The 26,965-nt window shown below is 51.7% G+C and overlaps 1 protein-coding gene across 2 annotated transcripts; it reads left to right on the top strand.

Moving 5' to 3' along the window:
* On the top strand, window positions 1-23,126 carry slc25a11 (solute carrier family 25 member 11). 2 transcript variants are annotated; one of them, XM_080181935.1, is made up of 8 exons: window positions 1-131; window positions 11,964-12,116; window positions 13,986-14,192; window positions 16,402-16,492; window positions 17,977-18,067; window positions 20,074-20,173; window positions 20,833-20,884; window positions 22,247-23,126. In XM_080181935.1, exons 1-8 carry the CDS (start codon window positions 55-57, stop codon window positions 22,400-22,402), a joined length of 927 nt encoding a protein of 308 aa, XP_080038061.1. In that variant the 5' UTR covers window positions 1-54; the 3' UTR covers window positions 22,403-23,126. The 2 variants fall into 2 exon arrangements, with proteins under 2 accessions (XP_080038061.1, XP_080038062.1); XM_080181936.1 differs by lacking the exon at window positions 1-131 and adding an exon at window positions 2,466-2,702.
* Window positions 23,127-26,965: the final 3,839 nt, after the last annotated feature.

Below are 26,965 nucleotides of genomic sequence, written 5' to 3'. Positions count from 1 at the left end.
ACGTGTGGCGGTTGCGGCGCGCACGTTGCGGCCGGAGAGTCACCTTGGTGCAAGATGGCGGCGGCGAAAGGGGGCGAGAGAAGCCGCACTTCACCGAAATCCATCAAGTTCCTCTTCGGGGGCCTGGCGGGGTAACGTAACCGCATCTTACATCGGTCCCGAGAGTAGAATAAGCGGCCCCGGCGCCTTACAAGAGCCCTAAATAAATAAATAAATCCCTTTTAAACCCCCATCTCCGGCCGCTGCTGGCACTGGCCGACTGTGAACTTTCCCAGAGTTTGAGCCCCCTCTCCGGGCTGGGAGTCCCCACATTGGCTTCTTGCTTCTGCCTATTGTGGGCCTTACTGCTCTTAGCGGCCTCGTTTATCACAATACAATAAAAACAGAAGGTTAGGTGGATTGGCCATGATAAATTGCCCCTTAGTGTGCAAAGATGTGCAGGTTTGGTGGGTTGGCCATGCTAAATTGCCCTTGGTGTCCAAAGATGTGCAGGTTAGGTGGATTGGCCGTGCTAAATTGCCCTTGGTGTCCAAAGATGTGTAGGTTAGGTGGATTGGCCATGCCAAATTGCCCCTTGGTGTCCAAAGACGTGCAGATTTGGTGGGTTGGCCATGCTAAATTGCCCTTGGTGTCCAAAGATGTGCAGGTTGGATGTGAAGGTGAGAATGTTTGGCAGCATCTGTGGAGGTCTTCATCAGGGCCTTGGAAGAATGGAAACAATGTGTAGCGGGGGGAGCCATGCCAGGGACCTTGGTTCACTTCCTGGCCCGGTTCGTTGTCTGTGTGGAGTTTTCACATTCTCCTCATGCCTGTGTGGGTTTTCTCCGGGTGCTCCAGTTTCTTCCCACAGTCCAAAAGATGTGCTGGTTAGGGTGCATTGGCCATGCTAAATTCTCCCTCAGTGTTACCCAAACAGGCGCTGGAGTGTGACCGACTCTGCCAAAATATTATACCCAGTCTCTTTCTTTGCTCGAACCCAGTAACCCAGCGTATATCCCATGGCCAGTTCCCCCAACCCAAAGTTTTAAAGTTTATTTATTCGTCACAGTTCGGCTTACATTAATAATGCAATGAAGTTACTGTGAAAATCCCCCGAGTCACTTGTTTGGGTAACACTGAGGGAAAATTTAGCACGGCCAATGCACGCTAACCAGTGCGTCTTTTGGACTGTGGGAGGAAACCCAAGCAGCTGTGGTGCGGTGGGGAGGGGTAGTGTGCCAGCTCCACACAGACAGTGACCCAAGCCGGGAATCAAACCGGGTCCCTGGCGCTGCGAGGCAGCAGTGCGAACCCACTGTGTCTGATCACAAGATGAGATGCAGCCCCTGCAGTTTGCATTGGGCTTCACTTGCTTCTGGGCAAGGATGGGCATGAGAGTGAGATGCTGGGTTAAAAATTAAAGTTTATTTATTAGTCACAAATAACCTTAGATTAACACTGCAAATGCGGTTACTGTGAAAATCCCCCAGTCGCCACACACTCCGGCGCCTGTTTGGATAACACTAAGGGAGAATTTAGCACAGCCAGTGCACCCTAACCAGAGTTGTAGAGGTCTACAGCATGGAAGCAGGCTGTTTGGCCCAACTTGTCCATGCTGCCCTTTTTTTTTAAAACCCCTAAACCCCAATTGCCCACATTTAGCCCATATCCCTCTATACCCATGGTATCCGTGCAACTATCTAAATGCTGTTTAAAAGGTAAAATTGTATCCGCCTCTACTACTGCCTCTGGCAGCTTGTTCCAGACACTCCCCACTGTCTGTGTGAAAAAATTGTCCCTCGGGACACGTTTGTATCTCTCCCCTCTCACGTTAAACCTTTGCCCTCTATTTTTAGACTCCCCTACCTTTGGGAAAAGATATTGACTATCTAGCTGATCTGTGCCCCTCATTATTTTATCGACCTCTATAAGATCACCCCTCAGCCTCCTACACTCCAGAGGGGAAAAAGTCCCAGTCTATCCAGCCTGTCCTTATAACTCAATCCATCAAGTAGCATCATAGTAAATCTTTTCTGCACTCTTTCTAGTTTAATAATATCCTTTCTATAATAGCCAGCACATCTTTCTATAACCAGCACGTCTTTTGGACTGTGGGAGGAGACCGGAGCATCTGGAGGAAACCCATGCAACAACGGGGAGAATGTGCAGATTCCACACAGAAAGTGACCCAAGCCGGGAATCGAACCTGGGTCCCTGGCGCTGAGGCAGCAGTGCTAACCACTGTGCTGCCCCAAAGTGGCAGCGACAGGAAGGTGGCACCCTGCGGCCGGTCTGAGTTTAGCTGTTCTGCAAAGCAGTTACCCTGTCTGCATTTGTTCTTCATTTGCTTTTAATTTTGCTGCATTTAATGTGCAAACAAAGAATGTCCACTAAGAATTTAATCTGCTTTTTGTGTGTAATTGAAATCTGATTTTATTTTGCTGTGTATTTTTTTTTACAGTTTTCCCCTCAGTCTCTAACCTTATCCACTGGTCAATGTTACGGTGAACAGGTCTATCCTGCTGCTAACCCTCATGTTTTCGGGACACTTAGTGGTCCTGATCGTACAGGAAAGTCACTAAGTGGAGAATGTTGGATGTTTAAATGTTTAATGGCATCTGGAAGTATTTTGGAAGTCAAATCCCACTCCAGACCGGAACAAATGGAGAAAATAGGGGCAAGAGCTTGGCATCCCTAATGTAAAGCTTATTTATTCGTCGCAAGTAAGGCTTAGATTAACACTGCTGTGAACTTACTGTGAAATTCCCCTAGTCGCCACACTCCTGTTTGGGTAACACTGAGGGACAATTTAGCATGGCCAATGCACCCTAACCAGCACGTGGGAGGAAACCGGAGCACCCGGAGGAAACCCACGCAGATATGAGGTGGAGAGTGTGCAGACTCCACACAGACAGTGAGCCAAGCCGGCAATTGAACCCGGGTTCCTGGCGCTGTGAGGCAGCAGTGCTAACCACTGTGTCACCGTGCTGCCCATAAAGCACAGGAGGAGGCCACTTGGCCCATTGAGTCAGCACTGACTCTCCAAAGAGCCTCTTACCCAGGCCCTCCCCTCTGCCCGTAACCCATATAACATGACCAATCCACCTAACCCGCACATCTTTGAACATTAAGGGGCAATTTGGCATGGCCAATAGGTAGAGGAGTGCACTCATAATGTTAAAATGGCGGCGTGGGCTCATTGGGCCGAAGGGCCTGTTTCCTGTGCTGTGTTGTTCTTTGTTCAATCCACCTAACCTGCACATCTTTGGACATATTTAGCATGGCCAATCCATCTAACCTGCACGTTTTTGGACTGTGGGAGGAAACCAGAGCACCCGGAGGAAACTCATCATGTTGCCCTATTAGTGATTATACTTCCAAAAAAAAATTTATTACTGCTGCATGCTTTGTTCCGAACTGTGATTGGGAAAGTTTCACTATGGTAGCCCAACCTTTGGTTGCCCGAGGGACAGAGTGTTCAAAATCCTGCTCCTCAGTCTCAGGGGACAGGAGTGCAGTGCAGGAACCCACGCAGTCTTCCCTTCATTCTCCCAGCTTTTTTTTATTGATTGGTGGGACATGGGTGTCGCTAGTTGGGCCACCATTTATTGCCCATCCCTAGTTGCCCCTGAGAGGGCAGTTGAGAGTCAACCATATTGGCTGTGGCACTGGAGTCACATGTAGGCCAGACCAGAGTAAGGACAGTAAAGGGAACCAGGTGGGTTTTTCCGACGATGGGTCATCAGTAGATTCTTAATTCCAGATTTTTTTTATTGAATTTAAATTTCACCATCTGCCGTGGTGGAATTCGAACCCGGGTCCCCCAGAACATTAGCTGAGTTTCTAGATTAATAGTCTCGCGATAATACCACTAGGCCATCACCTTCCCTAGATGCCAAGGGCTTTTAGACTGAGCCTGTGTTCGCTGGAATTTAGAAGAATGAAAAGTGATTTCTATCATAAGAAAATGAAATGTAGGTGCAGGAGTAGGCCATTCAGCCCATGGAATGTGCTTCGATATTCAATGAGATCGTGACTGGTCTGATGCGATCACCCCCCCCCCGCCACCTCTGCCCCGCCCTCGATTCCCTAACTGATGAAAAATCTATCCATCTCAGCCTTGAACATACTTAATGATGCAGCCTCTACAGTACTGAGAGGGGAGTGAATCTGTGGAATTCTTTCTCGCAGAGAGAAGAAATTCTTCCTCCATTTTCAGTGGGTGACTCTCCCCTTCTCCTGACTCTGAGATCATGTCCTCTGGTCCTAGACTCTCCCACAAAAGGGATACAACCTTCGGGGTGGCACAGTGTGTCAGCACCGCTGCCTCTCAGCGCCAGGGACCCAGGTTCGATTCCCGGCTCGGGTCACTGTCCGTTTGGAGTCTGCACGTTATCCCCGTGTCTGCGTGGGTTTCCTCCCACAGTCCGAACGACATGCTGGTTAGGGTGGATTGGCCGTGCTAAATTCTTTGTGTTACCTGAACAAGCGCCGGAGTGTGGCAACTAGGGGATTTTCACACTAACTTCATTGCAGTGTTAATGTAAACTTTACTTGTGACACTAATAAATAAACTAAAAAAACAACTTTAAAAACAGCCTCTCAGCACCAACCCCTCCATAATCCTATATGCCTCAAGAAGGCAACCTCTTATTCGTCTAAACTCCAATGAGTACAAGCCCAAACCTACTCAACCTCTCCTCTTAAGAAAATCCCTCCCTACTCAAGGATCAACCTTGTGTACCTCCTCGCCTCTAATGCCAGTATCTCTTTGCTTCGATAAGAGAACCAAAACTGTTCACAGGATTCCACACACGGAGTGGGGAGCAGACTCGGCACAGACAGTGACCTGAGGATGGAATCGAACCCGGGTCCCTGGCGCTGTGAGGCAGCAGCACTAACCACCGTGCCACCCCTGATATCTGCTACCATTGTGTGACTAACCTGCATGAGTTCCTCAAGCAATGCCGGGATTTTAAATTTTGCAACTGTGTCTGCTTCCCTGGCCTGCCTTCTCCCTGATGTGGAGATGCCGGCATTGGACTGGGTTAAACACAGTAAGAAGTCTCACAACACCAGGTTATTGATGCATTTGCTACCAGATAAACCTGTTAGACTTGAACCTGGTGTTGTGAGACTTCTTCCTATCTTTCTTCTCCCTGTTAACAGAATCTCCTCCAGCCCCAAACCCCTCCTAGACCACTGTGCTCCTCCAGTCCCGACCTCCTCCCACCATCGCTCCACTATCGCCCTGTCCTCGGCTAAAGTTAAAAGTTTATTTATTAGTGTCACAAGTAAGGCTTCCCTTAACACTGCAATGAAGTTACTGTGAAAAATCCTCCACTCAGGCACCTGTTCGGGTAACACTGAGGCAGAATTTAGCATGGCCGTTGCACTTAACCAGCACATCTTTCAGATGGAAACCCATGCAGACACGGGGAGAATGTGCAGATTCCACACAGACAGTGACCCAAGCTGGGAATCGAACCTGGGTCCCTGGCGCTGAGAGGCAGCAGTGCTAACCACCACGTCACCCATTGGCTGTGTTAAATTTTCCCTCAGTTACCTGAACAGGCCTAACCAACACATTTCTCGGACTGTGGGAGGAAACTGGAGCACCCAGAGGAAACCCCCGCAGACATCGCACAGACAGTGACCCAAGCCGGGAATCAAACACAGCTCCCTAGTGCTGTGAGGCAGCAGCACTAACCACTGTGCTACCGTGCTGCCCCAGATTCTGGAATTCCCTCCCCTCTGCCTCTCCACCTCGATTTCCTCCTCAAAAGACACGTCAAAACTATCACCCCTGAGGAGTGTCTTGAGGTGTTTCATTGTGTTCTGGGGGTGAGGTTAATGGAGGTTGTTATTTTAATGATCTTGTTTCAAATCAAATTTTCTTCCAAGATAGAGCAGCACAGAATCAAAGTACAACCATATATTTATTTTTAAATTTATTTTAGTGTTGTAAGTCAGCTTACATTTACACTGCAATGAAGTTGCTGTGAAAATCCTCCCACTCCGTTGCCTGTTCGGGTAACACTGAGGGAGAATTTAGCACAGCCAATCCACCCTAACCAGCACGTCTTTCGGACTGTAGGAGGAAACTGGAGCACCTGGAGGAAACCCACGCAGACACGGGGGAGAATGTGCAGACTCCACACAGACTGTGACCTAAGCCAGGAATCGAACCCGGGTCCCTGGCGCTGTGAGGCAGCAGCGCTGACCATTAGGTTGCAGGTTGGCTGTGCTAAATTCTCCCTCAGTGTTAGCCGAACAGCACATATTTCAGATTGTGGGAGGAAACTGGAGCACCCGGAGGAAACCCCCGCAGACATTGCACAGACAGTGACCCAAGCCGGGAATCGAACACAGCTCCCTCGTGCTGTGAGGCAGCAGCGCTAACCACTGTGCTACTGTGCTGCACCAGATTGTGGAATTCCCTCCCCTCTGCTTCTCCACCTCGATTTCCTCCTCAAAAAACATGTCAAAACTGTTGCCCCTTAGGAGTGTCTTGAGGTGTTTCATTGTGTTATGGCCACGAGGTTAATGGAGGTTGTTATTTTAAGGATCTTGTTTCAAATCTAATCTTCCAAGATAGAGCAGCACAGAATCAAAGTACAACCATCCATTTATTTTTAAATTTATTTTAGTGTCGCGAGGCAGCTTACATTAACACTGCAATGAAGTTACTGTGAAAATCCCCACACTCCGGCATCCGTTCGGGTAACACTGAGGGAGAATTTAGCATGGCCAATACATCGTAACCAGTCCTTCGGATTGTGGGAGGAAACCGGAGCACCCAGAGGAAACCCATGCAGAAAAGGGGAGAATGTGCAGTCTCCATATAGGCAGCGACCCAAGCTGGGAATTGAACCCAGGTCCCTGGCGCTGCGGGGCAGCAGTGTTAACCTGCTGTATGCTTCTGGTAGCTTTTGTCAGATTCCCCCTGTGAAGTTTCTACTTTACTAAAGGTGTTATATAGATGCAGATTGTTGTTGCACTGCTGGTTTCAAGCCAGTGTCTCTTACGTTACCGAGGCTCTGCTTTTCCCGTGTGCCCAGAATGGTGGCACAGCGGGTTAGCACTGCTGCCTCACGACGCCAGGGATCTGGGTTCGATTCCCAGCTTGGGTCACTGTGGAGTTCTCCCCCGTGTCTGCGTGGGTTTCCTCCGGGTGCTCCGGTTTCCTCCCACAGTCCGAAAGACGTGCTGGTTAGGGAGGATTGGCCGTGTTAAATTTGCTCCTTGTAATCTGAGCAAACTTACCGACTTAGGTTCAAAGACCCAAGGCAAGAGTCTCGCAAAGCCCTGTCCCATCTCCTTCTAGGATTCCCCCCCTCCCCCCAGCTGTGTATCTCCAAGACATTAAAAAGTCTCACAACATCAGGTTAAAGTCCAACAGGATTATTTGGTAGTAAATGGCACGAGCTTTCGGAACGCTGTTCCTTCGTCAGCTGAGTGGAAAGTTCTGATCACAAACAGGGTATATAAAGGCACACCCAGTTGACAGAATACTGATTAGAATGCCAGTCTTTACAGCTAATCTGCTAATCAAGTCTTAAAGATGCAGACAATGTGAGTGGAGATAGCGTTAAGCACAGGTTAAAGAAATGTATATTGTCTCCAGACAGGACAGTCAGTGAGATGTTGCAAGTTCAGGCAAGTCACGACTAACCTGAACTTGCAAATCATACACGTCACTTTAACCTGTGCTTAATGCTATCTCCACTCACATTGCCTGCACCTTTAAGACTTGAATAGCAGATTAGCTGTAAAGACTGGCATTCTAATCAGTATTGTATAAACTGAGTGTGTGCCTTTATATACCCTGTTTGTGATCAGAACTCCCCACTCACCTGACGAAGGAAAAGCGTTCCGAAAGCTAGTGGCTTTTACTATCAAATAAACCTGTTGGACTTTAACCTGGTGTTGTGAGACTTCTGATGGTGTTTACCCCAGTCCAATGCCGGCATCTCCACATCATATTTCCAAGACATGCCAGACCTCCAATTAAAACTCCTCTACGAGGCATGATCGAGTGTAGGGGGTTCTGAGTGTGGAAAGTGACTGACTGAATCGAGGATTTGATTTATTATTGTCACGTGTATCGGGATACAGTGAAAAGTATTGTTTCTTGCGCGCTACACAGACAAAGCATACTGTTCATAGAGAAGGAAATGAGTGTGTGCAGAATGTAGTGTTACAGCCATAGCTAGGGTTGGAGAGAAAGATCAACTTAATGCGAGGTAGGTCCATTCAAAAGTCTTGACAAGCAGCAGGGAAGAAGCTGTTCTTGACTCGGTCGGTACGTGACCTCAGACTTTTGTATCTTTTTCCCGATGGAAGGAGGTGGAAGAGAGAATGTCCGGGGTGTGTGGGGTCCTTGATTATGTTGGCTGCTTTTCCCCGAGGCAGCGGGAAGTGTAGACAGAGTCAATGGACGGGAGGCTGGTTTGTGTGATGGACTGGGCTACATTCATGACCCTTTTGTAGTTCCTTGCAGTCTTGGGCAGAGCAGGAGCCCAGACCAAGCTGTGATACAACCAGAAAGAATGCTTTCTGTGGTGCATCTAAAGGTTGGTGAGAGTTGTAGTGGTCACACCAAATTTCCTTACACTTCTGAGAAACTGGAGGCGCTGGTGGGCTCTCTTATCTATAGTGTCGGCATGGGGGGGTGGGGGGGGGGCGCCAGGGCAGGCTGTTGGTGATCGGGACACATAGAAACTTGAAGTTTGCAACCTTTTCTCTCATTTGACAGCCCACCTGGGGAGTGTCAGCTCTGGGCGAAGCTCCTCTCCCCACCCTGAAAAGTGTCGGTGTGAAAGCTGAAACTGCTGACATTTGGGACCTGAACTGTTGAGCAGCGGCACTGGGAAATCCCCTGGCACACCAACTGCTTGGCATTGTGCCGAATGCCAAGGTCAAACACCAGCTGTATTGTTGCAGCCTCGGGGACAGTGTCACGCTGTTCTCTCTGCTCCTGAGCTGCCTCGCTGCCTGCACTCCCCTGGGTTTGTGAGCTGTCATCTGATTAACACCCTTTGACCTGCTTACAAAGACTCAGCACAAAGAGTGTCTCCTCAGAGTGGGGGAGGGTTACTAGACGTTCCTCCCACCCACAGCCTGCCCCAGTTCCCCTGTCAGTTCAAGGCCACCTGAATGTACTGACTCCCAGTTCAGCAATTACTAAAATTCTCATCTGTTTTTTTCAAATCTCACCGTGGCCTCTACGCTCAGGCACGCAGAGACGTGCGCACACGCTCATAGACACACTCTCGCATGCGCATGCACACTCATACACACACTCGCACACATGCACACTCATATACACACGCTCTTGTGCACATGCATAAGCATACACTCTCTAGTGCATGCGTGTGTGCACACTCATATGCAGTCGTACACACACTTTTGCGCGCATACACAGGCGTGTGCATGCACACGCATACGTATACACCCATGTGCGCATACCCCCTCGCATGTGCGCACACACCCTCGCATGCATGCACATACTCCCTCTTGCACACACGTGCACACTTATACATACACTCTTGTGTGCGTGTGTACACTCTTGCGCGCGCACACCCATACTCTGTCTCCCTCGTGCATGCGCACGCACGTGCACACACACACACAGTCTGGTGGTTCCGGCCTATTGCTATTAATAGTCTGTGCAACATCAGACATGGCATCCTCCTGCACTGACACCTCTCTCACCTTGAGCTCAACACTGCAATGCCTAGACAAAACAAACTCCACCCTGGGACCCTGTGGCGGTGAACCTCAGAGACCCATCTGACTTTCTCGCCCGAGGTTTTGGCTAAGTCTCAGGGGCCACGCACCCTTCTCCGTTCAGTAGAACGGGAGTGCGGGTATGGAATGCGCAGGCAAGGCCTGGGCCACTGAGATGTTCGGAGTTGTGGTCTACTCAGAGAGATTGTTAGCTGTAAATTATCCCCCTGCTTGTGAGTCTTTCTGCACTGGAGGTCACTCGGAGGTTTTGCTGCCACAGAACCTTCTCTGCTGGAAGGTCCGTTCATTCCTTTGAATAGATGAAGACAGCATTCTGTTCAAATAAAGAGAACTTGAAATTAAATCATTACAAAAGCAAACAGAAAAGATTAAAGCTGGAGAGAGAGAGAGACTGGCTTCTGCCAGTCCAGTACCAATCAAAACAGCCCTCGGAAACAGAGTACCTCTGCACACAGTGCTCCAAAACTATATGTTAACTCTTATCTCGTATTGCAGTTGTTTGGCACATGCTGTCTCTGACTTGGAGAAACTGGCCTCACAGACTTTGTTCATAAAAAAACTTTGCTTGGCTTATAAAAGGCCTGTTTCTGTTGGCATTGTACTTTCCAGAAAGTGGGGGTTAGATGGATTGTCTGTGCTAAATTGCCCCTTAGTGTCCCGGATGCGTAGGTTAGAGGGGATTAGCAGGGTAAATGTGTGGGATTTGGTTTGATTTATTATTGTCACATGTATTGAGATACAGTGAAAAATATTGTTTCTTGCGCGCTATACAGACAAAGCATACCATTCATAGAGTATATAGGGGAGAAGGATTTGATTTGATTTATTATTGTCACGTATTGGAATACAGTGAAAAGTATTGTTTCTTGCACACTACGCAGGCAAAGATACCGTTCATAGTGTATATAAGGGAGAAGGATTTGATTTATTATTGTCACATGTATTGGGATACAGTGAAAAGTATTGTTTCTTGCGCACTATACAGACAAAGCATACCGTTCATAGAGAAGGAAAGGAGACAGTGCAGGATGTAGTGTTACAGTCATAGCTAGGGTATAGAGAAAGATCAACTTAATGCGAGGTATGTTCATTCAAAAGTCTGACAGCAGCAGGGAAGAAGCTGTTCTTGAGTCAGTTGGTACGTGACCTCAGACTTCTGTAGCTTTTTCCTGAAGGAAGAAGGTGGAAGAGAGAATATCCAGGATGCGTGGGGCCCTTAATTATGCTGGCTGCTTTTCCCGAGGCAGCGGGAAGTGTAGACAGAGTCAATGGATGGGAGGCTGGTTTGCGTGATGGATTGGGCTACATTCGTGACCTTCTGTAGTTCCTTGCGGTCTTGGGCAGAGCAGGAGCCCATACCAAGCTGTGATACAACCAGAAAGAATGCTTTCTATGATGCATCTGTAAAAGTTGGTGAGAGTCAAATGTCCTTAGTCTTCTAATGTCAAAATTCCTTAATCTTATGAGAAAGTAGAGATGTTGGTGGGCTTTCTTAACGATAGTGTCAGCATGGGGGACCAGGACAGGTTGTTGGTGATCTGGACACCTAGAAACATGAAGCTCTCGACCCTTTCTACATCGTCCCCGTTGATGTAGATGGGGACATGTTCTCCTTTACACTTCCTGAAGTCGATGACAATCTGCTTTGATTTGTTGACATTGAGGGAGAGATTATTGTTGCCGCACCAGTTCACCAGATTCTCCATCTCATTCCTGTGCTCTGTCTCAGCATTGTTTGAGAATGATCCCACTACAGTGGTATTGTCAGCAAAATTGAGTTGGAGGGGAATTTGGCCACACAGTCATAGGTGTATAAGGAGTATAGTAGGGGGCTGAGAACACAGCCTTGTGGGGCACCGGTGTTGAGGATGGTCGTGGAGGAGGTGTTGCTGATCCTTACTGATTGTGGTCTGTGAATTGGGAAGTTCAGGATCCAATCGCAGAGGGAGGTGTTGGGTTACAAGTATAAGGTCTCGGGCCTAGATGGGATAATTGTTGGTGCTGACTTGGGCTGAATAGCCTCCTTCTGCAGTGTAGGGATGCTGTGAGATGTAGTCGATTCTCGCTAACCCAGCATGCCTTCTGAGTTTTAAAATATAGTCAAGTTTATGTTGAGTTAGTTCATTATTTTTGAAGCTTTGCATTGAAATGTAATTATATCGGCAAAATACTATAAAATCCTTTGGATAGACAAAGGCACCCACGCATGACTTCTTCTCCCCCTCCCGCAGGATGGGTGCCACCTTCTTTGTCCAGCCCCTGGACCTGGTGAAGAACCGCATGCAACTGAGCGGCCAAGGGGGGCGCTCGAAGGAGTACAAGACCAGCTTCCATGCCCTGACCAACATCCTGAAGGCTGAGGGGGTGCGAGGAATCTACACTGGGTGAGCGAGCCCCGCTTGCCGTCAATGCCCTCCCCTCTCTCAAACAACCACCAACACCCCCTCCGGATTCACGTATGGAGATCTCACTGGGCAGGTGACCCAGAACAGGCGACTGCCGATCTCAGTCTCACTGCGGGGAACTGGGGTTCGGGTTAAATATCTGAAAGCTGGGGGGAGGGGAGGTGCGGGTGACACTCATTTCAAAAGGCGGACTGGGCCCCGATTAGGGGTTGGACAGCAGCCGGCTGTTTACCTCAGGAAGGCCTCACAGCCGGACCAACTGTGAGCCAACACTGGCGCACATACACTCGCACTAGCAAGCGAGCGCGTCCCCCCTCACACACGCCCCCCCACCCCACCACCCCACCCCACCACCACCACATGCATTGGATGAGGCTCAAACAAGAGCTGGATTCTCCACCCACTCTGGGGCATCACTGGATGGGCTCGAACAACAGGGAGTCTCAGAACGGATGGTGGGGTGGGGGCTGTGTCAGGGGATGGGGTTGCGGGGGGTGTGGGAGGTGCTGTTGGTAACTTTGCCACCTCGGATGGGGTATCGAGGTGTACACTCTGGACAGTCAGAGGGCAGCTTTGAGCAGACGGTGTGATGAAGCTTGCGTTTCAGTGCTGGCCACAGTGTGCCCCATTTGCCCTGACTAAAATCAGCAAAGTTCGGCCTTTTCCTCTCTCCCCGGCCCGGGACCCCCGACCCCATGGGTACGTGATCCGATCCCCGTTCGCCTCAAATGCAGGTGTCGCTTTGTTTGCAAAGTGACGGCAAAAGGCTCCCCACCTCCCCTACGTCACCCCACCACGGCTCCCTTGCCCTCCCCTCCCACCACCCCGGATCCCCTCCCCCACCCCACCCTCCAGGCTGCCCCCCCAACCCCGGCTGCCCCCTCCCCTCCCACCTCACCTCCCACCCCCCCTCCCCTCCCACTCCCACCGCCCTCCCCTCCCCTCACAACCCCCCCAACCCCAATCCCCGGCTCCCCTCCCCTTCCACCCCCGGCTCCCCTTCCACCCCCGGCTCCCCTTCCACCCCCGGCTCCCCTTCCACCCCCGGCTCCCCTTCCACCCCCGGCTCCCCTTCCACCCCCGGCACCCCTTCCACCCCCGGCTCCCCTTCCACCCCCGGCTCCCCTTCCACCCCCGGCTCCCCTTCCACCCCCGGCTCCCCTTCCACCCCCGGCTCCCCTTCCACCCCCGGCTCCCCTTCCACCCCCGGCTCCCCTTCCACCCCCGGCTCCCCTTCCACCCCCGGCTCCCCTTCCACCCCCGGCTCCCCTTCCACCCCCGGCTCCCCTTCCACCCCCGGCTCCCCTTCCACCCCCGGCTCCCCTTCCACCCCCGGCTCCCCTTCCACCCCCAACCCCTGGCTCCCCTCCCCCACCCCCGGCTCCGCCCCCTCTGGCTCCCCTCCCCCACCCCAGACCCGGGTCCCCTCGCCCTCCCCCGCCCTCCCCCACCCCAGCTCCTGGGTCCCCTCCCTCTCCCCCGCCCCAGCCCCTGGGTCCCCTCCCTCTCCCCCGGGTCCCCTCCCTCTCCCTCCCCCGCCCCGGGTCCCCTCCCCCTCCCCTCCCCCGCCCCGGCCCCGGGTCTCCTCCCCCGCCCCGGCCCCGGGTCTCCTCCCCCGCCCCGGCCCCGGGTCTCCTCCCCCGCCCCGGCCCCGGGTCCCCTCCCCCGCCCCGGCCCCGGGTCCCCTCCCCCGCCCCGGCCCCGGGTCCCCTCCCCCGCCCCGGCCCCGGGTCCCCTCCCCCGCCCCGGCCCCGGGTCCCCTCCCCGTCCCTCATTTTTTTTCTCTCTCTCTCTTTCTCTTTCTCTCTCTCTCTCTCTCACTCACTGCTCCCTCTCTCCGCCCTGCAGACTCTCCGCTGGTTTGCTGCGTCAGGCCACATACACAACGACCCGCCTGGGCATCTACACCATCCTCTTCGAGAAACTCACAAAGGCTGATGGGACGCCGCCCAACTTCTTCCTCAAAGCGGGGATCGGGATGACAGCGGGCGCCATCGGCGCTTTTGTCGGGACGCCGGCTGAGGTGTCGCTCATCAGAATGACTGCCGATGGAAGGTGCGTACTTGTCCAATCGCCCCCTTGGGAATAGAGTACTTGATTATCCTTGGGGGAGCGAAAGGGACATCCCGTCGAACTTTTTGTATCTTGGACTCATCAGGCCAGGTGCAAGAAGACCAAATTTCCAAGGGAACAACGATTTGTACCGCGTGAGGAAAGAGTGCTAACAGAACTTTAAAACAAGCAGAAAACTATTGATCCAACTCAGTCAGGAGCCTCTGAGGGTCAAGGACCTGGTTGGCAAGTGGACTCTGATAAGTTTGGGGGGAATACAGATGTTTGGCTGCAATTGTATCGGGTGTTGGTGAGGCCACATCTGGAGTATCGAGTGCAGCTTTGGTCTCCTTACCCAAGGAAAAATGTTCTTGCTGTAGAGGGAGTGCAGTGAAGGTGTACCAGGCTGATTCCTGGGATGGCAGGTCTGTCGTAGGAGGAGAGACTAAGTCGGTGAGGATTATATTCAGTGGAGTTTAGCAGAGTGAAAGGGGACCTCATAGAAACTCAGCCCCCTCTCCCTCTCTCTCCCACTCCTTCTCTCAGCCCCTCTCTTTCTTTCTCCTGCTCCCCCTCTCCTGTTCCCCTCCCTCTCTCGACCCTGCCTCCCGTGATACCCCCGAGGCCAAACTTTTATCCGTCTGTCCAGATCTCCCCTTGAGTGTCAGTTTCGGCGCTGGTTAGTACTGCTGCCTCACAGGGCAATGGACCTGGGTTCACTTCCCATCTTGAGTCACTGTTTGTGCAGAGTCTGCACAGTCTCACCAGGTCTGCTAACCACTGTGCCACCAAGGCTCCCTCCCTTGCATCACAGTGGGACCTCAATAAATTCAGGCCCAAACCACACTTCCTCTCTTTAGGGTTATATTCACGAGTGTGTAGAAAAGTGAGGGGGGCAACTTATAAAATTCTAACAGGGTTAGACAGGATAGATTCAGAAAGAATGTTACCGATGGTGGGGGGAGCCCAGAACTAAGGGGGGGGGGTCATAATTTGAGTATAAGGGGTAAACCTTTTAGGACTGAGGTGAGGAGAAATTTCTTCACCCAGAGGGTGGTGAATGTGTGGAATTCACTCCCACAGAAAGGAGTTGAGGACAAAACATTGTGTGATTTCAAGAAGAAATTGGATATAGTTCTTGGGGCTAAAGGGATCGAGGGATTTGGGGGGGGTGGTGGAATCAGGATATTGAATTCGCTGATCAAAATGAATGGCAGAACAGGCTCAAAGGGCTGAATGGCCTTCTCATAGAATCATAGAATCCCTACAGTGCAGAAGGAGGCCATTCAGTCCATCGGGTCTGCACTGACCACAATCCCACCCAGGCCCTAACCCTGTAACCCCGTGCATTTACTGTAGCTAGAACAAGCGTCGGATTATGGTGACTAGGAGAATTTCACAGCCACGTCATTGCAGTTTGAATGCAAGCCTTACTTGTGACGAATAAATAAACTTTAACTGAGTCCCCCCTGACACTAGGGCGTGGTTTAGCACGGCCAATCCACCTAACCTACACATCTTTGGACACTAAGGGAAATTTAGCATGGCCAATCCACCTAACCTGCACATCTTTGGACACTAAGGGGCAATTTAGCATGGCCAATCCACCTAACCTGCACATCTTTGGACACTAAGGGGCAATTTAGCATGGCCAATCCTCCTAACCTGCACATCGTTGGTCACTAAGGGGCAATTTAGCATGGCCAATCCACCTAACCCACACATCTTTGGACACTAAGGGGCAATTTAGCATGGCCAATCCATCTAACCTGCACATCTTTGGACACTAAGGGGCAATTTAGCATGGCCAATCCTCCTAACCTGCACATCGTTGGTCACTAAGGGGCAATTTAGCATGGCCAATTAAGTAACGTACACATCTTTGGACACTAAGGGGCAATTTAGCATGGCCAATCCACCTGACCAGCACAACTTCGGACAGTGGGAGGAAACCAGAGAAAACCCACACAGGCACGGGGGAGGAGAATGTGCAAACTTTACACAGGCAGTGACCCAAGCCAGGAATCACACCCGGGTCCCTGGTGCTGTGAGTCAGCAGTGCTAACCACTGTGCCGCCCTTAGTTTCTATGCTCCTAGGAATGGCGCGAAGGGCCATATTTAAGTCATTGGCCATATACATGAGAAACCTCTTAATTAGTCCCACCTCGCTTCCCCGCTGCCAACTTTAAAAAAAATGTCCTTTCTCTGCAGGTTGCCTGCCAATCAACGCAGGGGGTACACAAACGTGTTCAACGCACTAATCCGCATTACCCGCGAGGAGGGGGTTGTCACACTCTGGCGGGTAAGTTCGCATCGAAGGGGGATGGGCACCGGGCAGATAGCAGGGATGCAGTTTCCCCTGTCTGCGGGGTCTAGAACCAGGGGGCGCTTGGAGGATTGTGAATGTTTGGAGCCCTCTGCCCCACCGAGGGCCCTGGAGGCTGCACTTAGAGTATTATACACAGTTTTGGTCCCCTTATTGGAAGAAAGATGTAAGAGGCAGTTCAGAGGAGGTTCACGAGATTGAGACATCCAGAAATGAGCAGTTTGTTGTGCGAAGAGAGATTGAACAGTTTGGGGCCTACACCCTCTGGAATTTAGAAGAATGAGGGGAGGTGTGTGGGTAAAGTAGACATGGAGCGGATGTTTCCTCGGGTGGGACATTCGAGGACGAGAGGTCATAATCTTAGGATAAGGGGCAGCAAATTTAAAACAGAGTTGAGGAGAAAGGACTTCTCCCAAAGGGTTGTGAATCTGTGGAATTCATGACCCCAAAGTGCAGTGGATGTTGGGACAGTGAGTACATTTAAGGAGAAGTTAGACAGATTTTTAATGGATTAAAGGGTTATGGGGAGAACGCAGGAAAATGGGGATGAGGGGCATATCAGCCATAATTGAATGATGGAGCACACTCGATGGGCTGAATGGCCTAATTCTGCTGCTATACCTTGTGAGCTTAGGATCGCCTGATATGATCAACACTGATGGATCCTCGGACACTGAAGGACTTGGGGGCAGTATGCAGGGAGCAGGGATAGAATTTAGATTGAAGGTTGACCTTGTCAAAAGGGACAGCATGCCAGAGGGCCTGAAGGGCCCCCTCCAGCTCCCACTTCTCACATTCCTTAAAGCTTCAAAGTTTGTTTATCAGTGTCACAAGTTGGTTGACATTGACACCACAATGAACTTACTCTGAAAATCCCCTAGTCACCACACTCTGGCACCTGTTTGGGTAACACTGAGGGAGAACTTAGCACGGCCAATGCACCCCAACCAGCACGTCTTTCAGACTGTAGGAGGAAACTGGAAGAAACCCATGCAGACACGGGGAGAACGTGCAGACTCCACACAGACAGTAACCCAAGCCGGGACTCGAACCCAGGGTTGGCGTTGAGGGGCAGCAGTGCCAACCACTCTGTCACCATGCCGAGGGGAGAAGGATTTAATTTGATTTATTATTGTCACATGTATTGGCATACAGTGAAAAGTATTGTTGCTTGTGTGCTATACAGACAAAGCATACCATTCATAGAGTACGTAGGGGGAAGGATTTGATTTATTATTGTCGCATACATTGGGACACAGACAAAGCATACCGTTCATAGAGAAGGAAAGGAGAGAGTGCAGAATGTAGTGTTACGGTTATAGCTAGGGTGCAGAGAAAGATCAACTTGATGTGAGGTAGGTCTATTCAAAAGTCTGACAGCAAGCTTGCATGCCTTTGATGCTGGAGCTGTCTGGGGATTTTTGGCACTAACTCTGACCCTCTTTGCTCGCTGTTTCCAGGGTTGTATCCCTACAATGACCCGTGCTGTCGTGGTGAATGCAGCCCAGCTGGCATCATACTCTCAATCCAAGCAGTTTCTCCTGGACCTAGGTGAGATCTTTACCTTTCGGGCTCTGTTGCTCTCTCTCTCTCACTAAGCTGTCTCAGTCTGTCGCATTCCTTTACCTCATTACACCTTTCACAGAGTGAGAGTATCTCTGGACAGTGACTTATCATCCAAAACTCTGGAATTAAATAGCCAGCTGGGGACAGTGTGGAGGGAGCTTTACTCTGAATCTAACCCCGTGCTGTACCTGTCCTGGGAGTGTTTGATGGGGGACAGTGTAGAGGGAGCTTTACTCTATATCTAACCCTGTGCTGTACCTGTCCTGGGAGTGTTTGATGGGTGACAGTGTAGAGGGAGCTTTACTCTGTATCTAACCCCGTGCTGTACCTGTCCTGGGAGTGTTTGATGGGGAACAGTGTGGAGGGAGCTTTACTCTGTATCTAACCCCGTGCTGTACCTGTCCTGGGAGTGTTTGATGGGGGACTGTGTAGAGAGAGCTTTACTCTGTATCTAACCCCGTGCTGTACCTGTCCTGGGAGTGTTTGATGGGGGACAGTGTAGAGGGAGCTTTACTCTGTATCTAACCCCGTGCTGTACCTGTCCTGGGAGTGTTTGATGGGGGGACAGTGTAGAGGGAGCTTTACTCTGTATCTAACCCCGTGCTGTACCTGTCCTGGGAGTGTTTGATGGGGGGACAGTGTAGAGGGAGCTTTACTCTGTATCTAACCCCGTGCTGTACCTGTCCTGGGAGTGTTTGATGGGGGGACAGTGTAGGGGGAGCTTTAGTCTATATCTAACCCCGTGCTGTACCTGTCCTGGGAGTGTTTGATGGGGGTAGGTACAGAGGGATCTCTACTCTGTACCTAACCCTGTGCTGTCATACTGATGTCTGCAGCTTGCTACAAAGTGGTATCAACTTTCAGACTCCACATGGCTTCACAGTGTCATCACCAATACATTAATGTAATCACCTGCAACTTTGAATAAAGTTTATCTCATCTGCAAAGCAATCTTGCAAATCACAGAATCCCTTCAGCCCATTGAATCTGCACCGACACATGCAATGCCCTGCCCTGCCCACCTAATACCACTTGCTAGCACTTGGTCCGTAGCCCTGAATGTTACGGCGTGCCAGGTACCTATCCGGGTACTTTTTAAAGGATGTGTGGCCTCCACCACCCTCCCAGGCAGCACATTCCAGGCCCTCATCACCCTCTGGGTAAAATATTTTTACTCAAATACCTTCCTAAACCTCCCACCCCTCACTTTTAACTTGTGTCCCCTCGTAACTGACTCTTCAACTAAGGGGAACAGCTGCCTCTTATCCACTCTGTCCATCCCCCTCATAATCTTGAACACCTCGGTCAGGTTGCCCCTTCTCTGCTCCAGAGAAAACACCCTAAGCCTATCCAACCTCTCTCCATAACTTAAATGCCCCATCCCAGGCAGCATCCTGGTGAATCTCCTCTGTACCCGCCTCTGGTGCATTCACATCCTTCCTATAACGTGGCGACCAGAACTGCACACAGTACTCCAGCTGTGGCCTCACCAAAGTGCTACACAACTCCATCATAGGGCGGCAGGGTGGCGCAGTGGATAGCACTGCCTCCTCGCAGCTCCAGGGACCCGGGTTCGATTCCCGGCTTGGGTCACTGTCTGTGTGGAGTTTGCATGTTCTCCCCGTGCCTGCATGGGTTTCCTCCTACAGTCCGAAGATGTGTAGGTTAGGTGGATTGGCCATGCTAAATTGTCCCTTAATGTCCTGGGATGTGTAGGTTAGAGAGGGATTAGCGGGGTAAATGTGTAGGGATAGGGCCTGGGGGTGGGATTATTCTCGATGCAGACTTGATGGGCCGAATGGCCTAGTTATGCGCTGTAGGGATTCTATGACCTCTCTGCTTCTGTAATCTGTACCCCAGTTGATAAAGGTGAGTGTGCGTGCGTCTTAGCAGCTGAGTTACAATGAGCCCTCGCAGCAGTTGGGACACACTGGCTTTATGGAGGCAGCGTTGTTCTCCTCTCTGACTTGTGGCTTTTCCCTTCAACGCAGGTTACTTCAAAGATAACATCTTGTGCCATTTCTGTGCCAGTATGATCAGTGGGCTTGTGACAACAGCAGCCTCGATGCCAGTGGATATCGCAAAGACCCGGTAAGAACATGACCTCAACCGTGGGAGTGTTTGATGGGGGGCAGTGTAGAGGGAGTTTTACTCTGTATCTAACCCCGTGCTGTACCTGTCCTGGGAGTGTTTGATGGGGACAGTGTAGAGGGAGCTTTACTCTGTATCTAACCCCGTGCTGTACCTGTCCTGGGAGTGTTTGATGGGGACAGTGTAGAGGGAGCTTTACTCTGTATCTAACCCCGTGCTGTACCTGTCCTGGGAGTGTTTGATGGGGGGACAGTGTAGAGGGAGCTTTACTCTGTATCTAACCCCGTGCTGTACCTGTCCTGGGAGTGTTTGATGGGGACAGTGTAGAGGGAGCTTTACTCTGTATCTAACCCCGTGCTGTACCTGTCCTGGGAGTGTTTGATGGGGGGACAGTGTAGAGGGAGCTTTACTCTGTATCTAACCCCGTGCTGTACCTGTCCTGGGAGTGTTTGATGGGGGGACAGTGTAGAGGGAGCTTTACTCTGTATCTAACCCCGTGCTGGACGTGTCCTGGGAGTGTTTGATGGGGGACAGTGTAGAGGGAGATTTTCCGCAGTATTAAAGTTGGGAATCGCAGTGTGTGGTTCGTTTCCCTGTTTCCTGTAGTGGAACAGGATGTTGTAATGGGATATGAACATTTCTTTTTGCTCACGTCGCAGAGTTCAGAATATGCGGATGATCGACGGAAAGCCGGAATACAAGAATGGCTTGGTGAGCTGATGTGTTACTCTGACCTGGAAGGGGGGCCACAGAGAGAGATACTGCAGGGTTGAGGGCAGAGGGGGTAACTCAAGGCTGCGGTCGTGTAGGGTTTGACGGAGTGGGATCGCTTGCGGGGCGAGGGAGGTGTAACGCGGGAGGGGCGAATGAGGGGGTTGACACCGGGGTGTGAGGGAGGAGTGGTGGTAAAGGGTCCAGGGGAAGATGGTGGAGGCAGAATCATAGAACATCTACAGTGCATATAGAGGCCATTCAGCCCATTGAGTCCGCACCGACCACCATCACACTCGGGCCCTATTCCCGTAACCCCTCATATTTACCCTCTTAATCCCCCTGACACTCGGGGGCAACTTAGCATGGCCAATCCACCTAACCTGCACATCTTTGGACACAAAGGGGCAATTTAGCATGGCCAATCCACCTAACCTGCACATCTTTGGACACTAAGGGACAATTTAGCATGGCCAATCCACCTAACCTGCACATCTTTGGACACAAAGGGGCAATTTAGCATGGCCAATCCACCTAACCTGCGCATCTTTGGACACAAAGGGGCAATTTAGCATGGCCAATCCACCTAACCTGCACATCTTTGGACACAAAGGGGCAATTTAGCATGGCCAATCCACCTAACCTGCACATCTTTGGACACTAAGGGACAATTTAGCATGGCCAATCCACCTAACCTGCACATCTTTGGAGAACCGGGCTGACTGAAGGGGTGGAGAGGGGAAATCATTGTATGGGCTAAGGGAGGGATCCTCATAGGGGTTGAGACAGGATGTGTCACAGTGATACATTGGGCTTGGGGTGGGGTGGGGTGGTCTTGCAGGGGCTGAGGGAGGGGTCCTTGGGACTGAGGGGGGGTTGTCTTGGAGGGGCTGAGGGAGAGGTCCTCGGTCAAGGGAGGATGTATCAAAGAGATTGAGCGACAGCCGTTGTACGGGAAAAGGAAGGGGAGGAGGGGGTGAGGTGGGGTGGGGGGGGGGCGGGGTCCGAGGGAAGAGGTGGTGAGTGGGCGGTGGGGGGGGGGTGGGGGGCAGGTGAGGTGGGGCCAAGGGAGGAGTAGTAGGTGAGGTGTGGACCAAGGGTGTGGGGGGGGCGGGTGCGGGGGGCCAAGGGAGGGAAGGGGTCACTTGGGGGTTGCCGGGGTGTGAGATAAGAACTGAGGGGCATAGCTGAACCCCCGAGTGTTACACAGTGACAGAGCTGTGGCGACGGGGTGTGTCCTTTCTCTTGCTGTGGGTGGGGGTGGGAAGGTGTCTCTCTCTCTCTCTCTCTCTCGCTCCTCCCCTCACCTCGCTGCTTTCTCTCCCCCAACCTCCTCCCCCCTCCCGACTTCATTCCTCACAGGATGTCCTGGTCAGAGTCGTTCGGCAAGAGGGATTTTTCAGCCTCTGGAAAGGGTTCACTCCCTACTACGCTCGCCTGGGCCCTCACACCGTTCTCACCTTCATCTTCCTGGAGCAGATGAACAAGTTCTACAAGCGTTATTTCTTGGATCAATGAAATGGTGACTCCGTTCGCGTCCTCCCCCACCCATCCACCACCCCCCCCCCCCCCCCCCCCCCCCCCCCCCCCACTCTCGCCCACTGCCTACCTGAGGGGGGTGGGGGTTTAAAAAAAATGTTAATGCGAATGGGGAGAAGAGCGAGAGAGAGAGAGATTAACTGACAGACTATATAGTATTTACCAGGCATGGAGAACATTGCTGGCATTTTCTTTGGCTATTCCCTCGGTTGTGGTGTGATTTTTGTTCTGACAGGGGGGTTATTTCTTTTTCCCCCTGTTTTGTGGACGTCGGTAACCTTTACTCAACCCGGCCGGTTGCCGCGCAGGTTGGGGAGCGCTGGAGGGTGGCCCCCGTGTTCCCTCGTGACGTGACGCCAGCGTCGCTGCTTCATTTTAATTAGCTTGGCCAGTTTCTCCTGACCTTTGACCCTCTGGGATGTTCCCCCCCTTCCCCCAGGCTCTGTGGAGGCGCAAAGGTGTGAGAGGAGACCATTCGGGCCCTCGATTGGCCAACCCAGATGTGAACTGTGTCTTAAGAGAGGCCTGGCCTCTCTAACCCCAAAGGCCCATTGCCCCTTGACCGAGGGGGAAGGGGGCAAAGGTTAAAGGTGGTTGGAGACCCTTCCGGTCAGACCCCTGACCCCCAGGCCCTAAGATTCCTGGGACTCATGTTGCTGGGGGGAGAGGCAGGAGAGAGGGGGCAGGTTCCTGGGACTCATGTTGCGGGTGGGGGACAGGGGGGGGCAGGAGAGAGGGGGCGGAAGGTGTTCCCCCAGCAAGCGGTTGTGTCTCACTTGCGCGGGATTCTGCTGAGGCCCTCTCTGGCCCCTCCACCTCTCTCTCTCTCTCTCTCTCTCTCACACACACACACTCACCAGCTGGGAGTTTGGGCGTCTCGAGTTTGGGATAGCTCGCTGCTGCTCCCCCCCCATCCTCCCTCATTTCTCAAGGCTCATGTGGGTTCGCCTTGGTGTTTGTCTCCAGCAGCTTTTGTGGTCGGCCCCGCGAGTTGTGGGGGGGGGGGTTGGGGGGTGGGGGGGGGGGGGGTGCATATTCTCGGTCCGCAGCTGGGGTACTGACTTGCCTCCTTCCTTGCGCGATCTGCTCTGAAACCCCGACTGGCGGAGGGAACTGGCGACAGCGGCAGACATCCCCACTGTCCCCGTGGTGGGTAATTAAGGTACATCAACCCCCCCCCACCCCCCCTCACCTCAAGCATGGATGGGCACGTCACACCAGCTGTTGGAGGAGGGTGGGGGGGGTGGGTGGTTGGCGCTATTTTCCTCCTGCGCGGGGGTAGAGGGGGGTGCTCAGAGATCATCCCCCAGCCCTTCCTTTCAGACCAGGTCTGTTGGCATTTGGAGGTATTTAGCATCCCTTTCCTGCCGCCTCGAATTGCACAGGCACGCACAGACCTCCGCACTGACCTGCGCGCGCACACCAAAGTCTTACAGTCTGACTAGTTTACTGATCGGTTCCTTTCCCGCCTGCAGAATCTGCTGGTCGGCGCTTGAAAAAATGCCACGGTTTGCCCTCGGCACGGATGACAGCACCCACATTGTGCCCGGCGGAGGGGGCTGCTGCTGGGGGCACGGGTGGATGGGCCTGGGTAGGGACTGCAGATTCTGTCCGGTACACAGTACGTGCTTACTCACGTACCTGGTGGGTGCTGGGGGTGGGAGGGAGATGAGGAAGGAATCAATGGGCTGGGAGAGAATGGGCCTGCTGGAATGGAGCGAGGTGCCTCGGTAGAAAGATCCACTGTGGATCTTGTGCCCTATTTATTCCAGCAGCTCTTGCGCCGTGTGGCAGGATGTTGAAAGCCAGGCCTGACTGATTGGGATATAATTAAATAAGCACCTTACAAGCTCAGGGCATTAAAATAGCCGCAGGAAAATGTCACACAAGACACATCAACCGCACACTCATTAATATCCCCAGCAGTAACGCCTGGCTTCTCGAATCTTCCTCGGCCCCCCGCCTGCAACATATAACTTGGGGAGGCGATGACCCAGTGGTGTTGTTGCTGGATTATTAATCCAGGAGCCCCGTTCATGTTCTGGGGGATCTGCGTTCGAATCCCGCCGCGGAATTTGAATTCAATTAAAAATAAATCTGAATTAAGAATCTACTGATGACCCATTGTCGGAAAAACCCATCTGGTTCGCTCATGTCCCCTTTAGGGAAGGAAATCTGCCATCCTTACCCGGTCTGGGTGGCACAGTGGTTAGCATTGCTGCCTCTCAGCACCAGGAACCCGGGTTCCGCCCCCGGGTTTGTGTGGGTTTCCTCTGAGTGCTTCGGTTTCCTCTCCCAGTCCAAAGATGTGCAGGTTAGGTGTATTGGCCATGCTAAATTGCCCCTTAGTGTCCAAAGATGTGTAGGTTAAGTGGATTGGCCATGCTAAATTGCCCCTTAGTGTCCAAAGATGTGTAGGTTAGGTGGATTGGCCATGCTGAGTTGCCCCTTAGTGCCCAAAGATGTGTAGGTTAGGTGGATTGGCCATGCTAAATTGCCCCTTAGTGCCCAAAGATGTATAGGTTAAGTGGATTGGCCATGCTGAGTTGCCCCTTAGTGTCCCAGGATGTGCACGTTAGGTGGATTGGCCATGCTAAATTGGCCCTTCGTGCAAGGGGGACTGACAGGGTAAATATGTGGGGTTATGGGGATAGGGCCTGGGTGAGATTGTTGCTGACACGGCCTCGATGGGCCGAATGTCTTCCTTCTGCACCACTCTGCTCCCACTGACTCACCACCCTGTGAGAGAAAGCAGTTCTCCTCATCACCATCTCAAGTGGGACCCCCCTTATTTATAAACCGTGACCCCATTAGTTCCAGATTCCTCCATAAGAGGAAACATCCTATCTACGTCCCACCTCGTCAATGTGCCTCAGGATCGCAAAGGTCACCTCTTATTCTTCTAAGTCTAGCGTATACAAGCCCAACCTCTCCTCCCCCAGCTATTACTGGTATTCATTGCATAAACTTTGTCTGAAATGCTTCTAATGCATTTATTTACGCCTTCCCTCAAATTAGAATCGAATACGGTACACAGACATGGTCTCACCAATGCCCCTGTTTCCTGTCCCCCCCTTCCCCGTGTCTGTATGGGTTTCCTCCGGGTGCTCCTGTTTCCTCCCACAGCCTGAAAGACGTGGCGATTAGATGCTAAATTCTCCTTCAGTGTTATCCTGAACAGGCGCCGGATTGTGAAGACTAGGGGGATTTTCACAGTAACTTCATTGCAGTGTTAATGTAAGCCGACTTGTGACTAATAAGTAAAGTTTAAAACTTTTATGCCCCATCTCCCCAGGCTTTCTGTGAACTTTTCTTTTTAATTCTTGCTTTTCAAAAACTCAGTCGGACTGGGAATTGAATTTGCTTCTCTGTGTCTCTGAATCTCTCTGTCTCTGTCTGTCTGTCTCTCTCTCTCTCTGTCTGTCTGTCTCTCTGTGTGTCTGTCTGTCTCTCTGTGTGTCTGTCTGTCTCTCTGTGTGTCTGTCTGTCTCTCTGTGTGTCTGTCTCTCTGTGTGTCTGTCTCTCTGTGTGTCTGTCTCTCTGTGTGTCTGTCTCTCTGTGTGTCTGTCTCTCTGTGTGTCTGTCTCTCTCCTCTCGTGCTACCTGACTTGCAACAGAGACTGTGACAGTTCTGTCAAGCTCAGTGGGGGGGGATGATGATGATGATGATGATGCAGTTTGCTTATCTGTCCCCAATCGATTGTCCAGGGCATGTCGTAAAAGCTCCCCCCGACCTGATCTGTGCCCTCACCGAATGGGGTGGGACGATGAAGAGGTACCAGCTGCCCACTCAAAACGCACACCATCCCACTTAACCCCACAGGCCTGAAAACTTGGAACCACTGCCATGTCCGCCCAGTCCCTCCCCTCGTCGCTCCTCCCTCCCCTCCGAGGGGAGCTCACCCTGAAGTCCAGCAGTTGCCCCTCGGTCAAGTCTCGTGACTGTCCGGGGGAGCTGCGATGCGAACATTTCTACATTACAGCGGATGCTAACCGACAGCACCGCGATCAGTCAGGTGTTTCGTGGGTAGCTGTGGAAGGAACTCTATTCACAAAGGTCTTTTTCTCTCTTAATATGCATATTAGAATAAAAAATATTCCCATTGCATCCAATGAAATTATAGTCATTTAAAAATATATGTTTGTGTGTATAGATATTATATATAAAAAGAATATTGGCTAAAGTATTTTCATTTGATATGTTACAAGAACACCCGGGGTGGAATTTTACTGTCCCGCCTGTCACGGGAATCTTAGCGCAAGATGTTGACCTGTGCAGGATTTTCCAATCCCGCCCTTTAAGACTAAATAAATCTTTGAAAGTCTTCGTTAGCAAGCCTGAAACCTTTTGGGAGTTGCTCAGTTTAAATAAGGGACTCTTTTGTGTGGAGACCAAGCTCCGTCACCCAGCTCCCCACCCCCTCACTATCGTTGCCCAGACGATGGTTATCTGTCCACAAAACGGCGACAGCCGATTTACAGTCAGTTCCTGTCACTCACTGGCTGGCTGCCGACCTCCGCAGACGTTTTGGTCGATGTTGA

The sequence above is a fragment of the Carcharhinus amblyrhynchos genome, unplaced genomic scaffold (genome assembly GCF_965287045.1).
Source record: "Carcharhinus amblyrhynchos unplaced genomic scaffold, sCarAmb.v2.hapA scaffold_43, whole genome shotgun sequence".
Lineage (NCBI taxonomy): Eukaryota > Metazoa > Chordata > Chondrichthyes > Carcharhiniformes > Carcharhinidae > Carcharhinus > Carcharhinus amblyrhynchos.
Note: the sequence above shows the minus strand (reverse complement) of the source record. Positions and strands in the feature narration are given on the sequence as shown.

Excerpts from the sequence above, each read along its gene's own strand:
- slc25a11 (XM_080181935.1), top strand. The coding sequence starts at position 55 with ATGGCGGCGGCGAAAGGGGGCGAGAGAAGCCGCACTTCACCGAAATCC. Across the intron at positions 20,174-20,832 it reads GTGGATATCGCAAAGACCCG|AGTTCAGAATATGCGGATGA; the intron begins GTAAGAACATGA and ends CTCACGTCGCAG. Across the intron at positions 20,885-22,246 it reads CGGAATACAAGAATGGCTTG|GATGTCCTGGTCAGAGTCGT; the intron begins GTGAGCTGATGT and ends CATTCCTCACAG.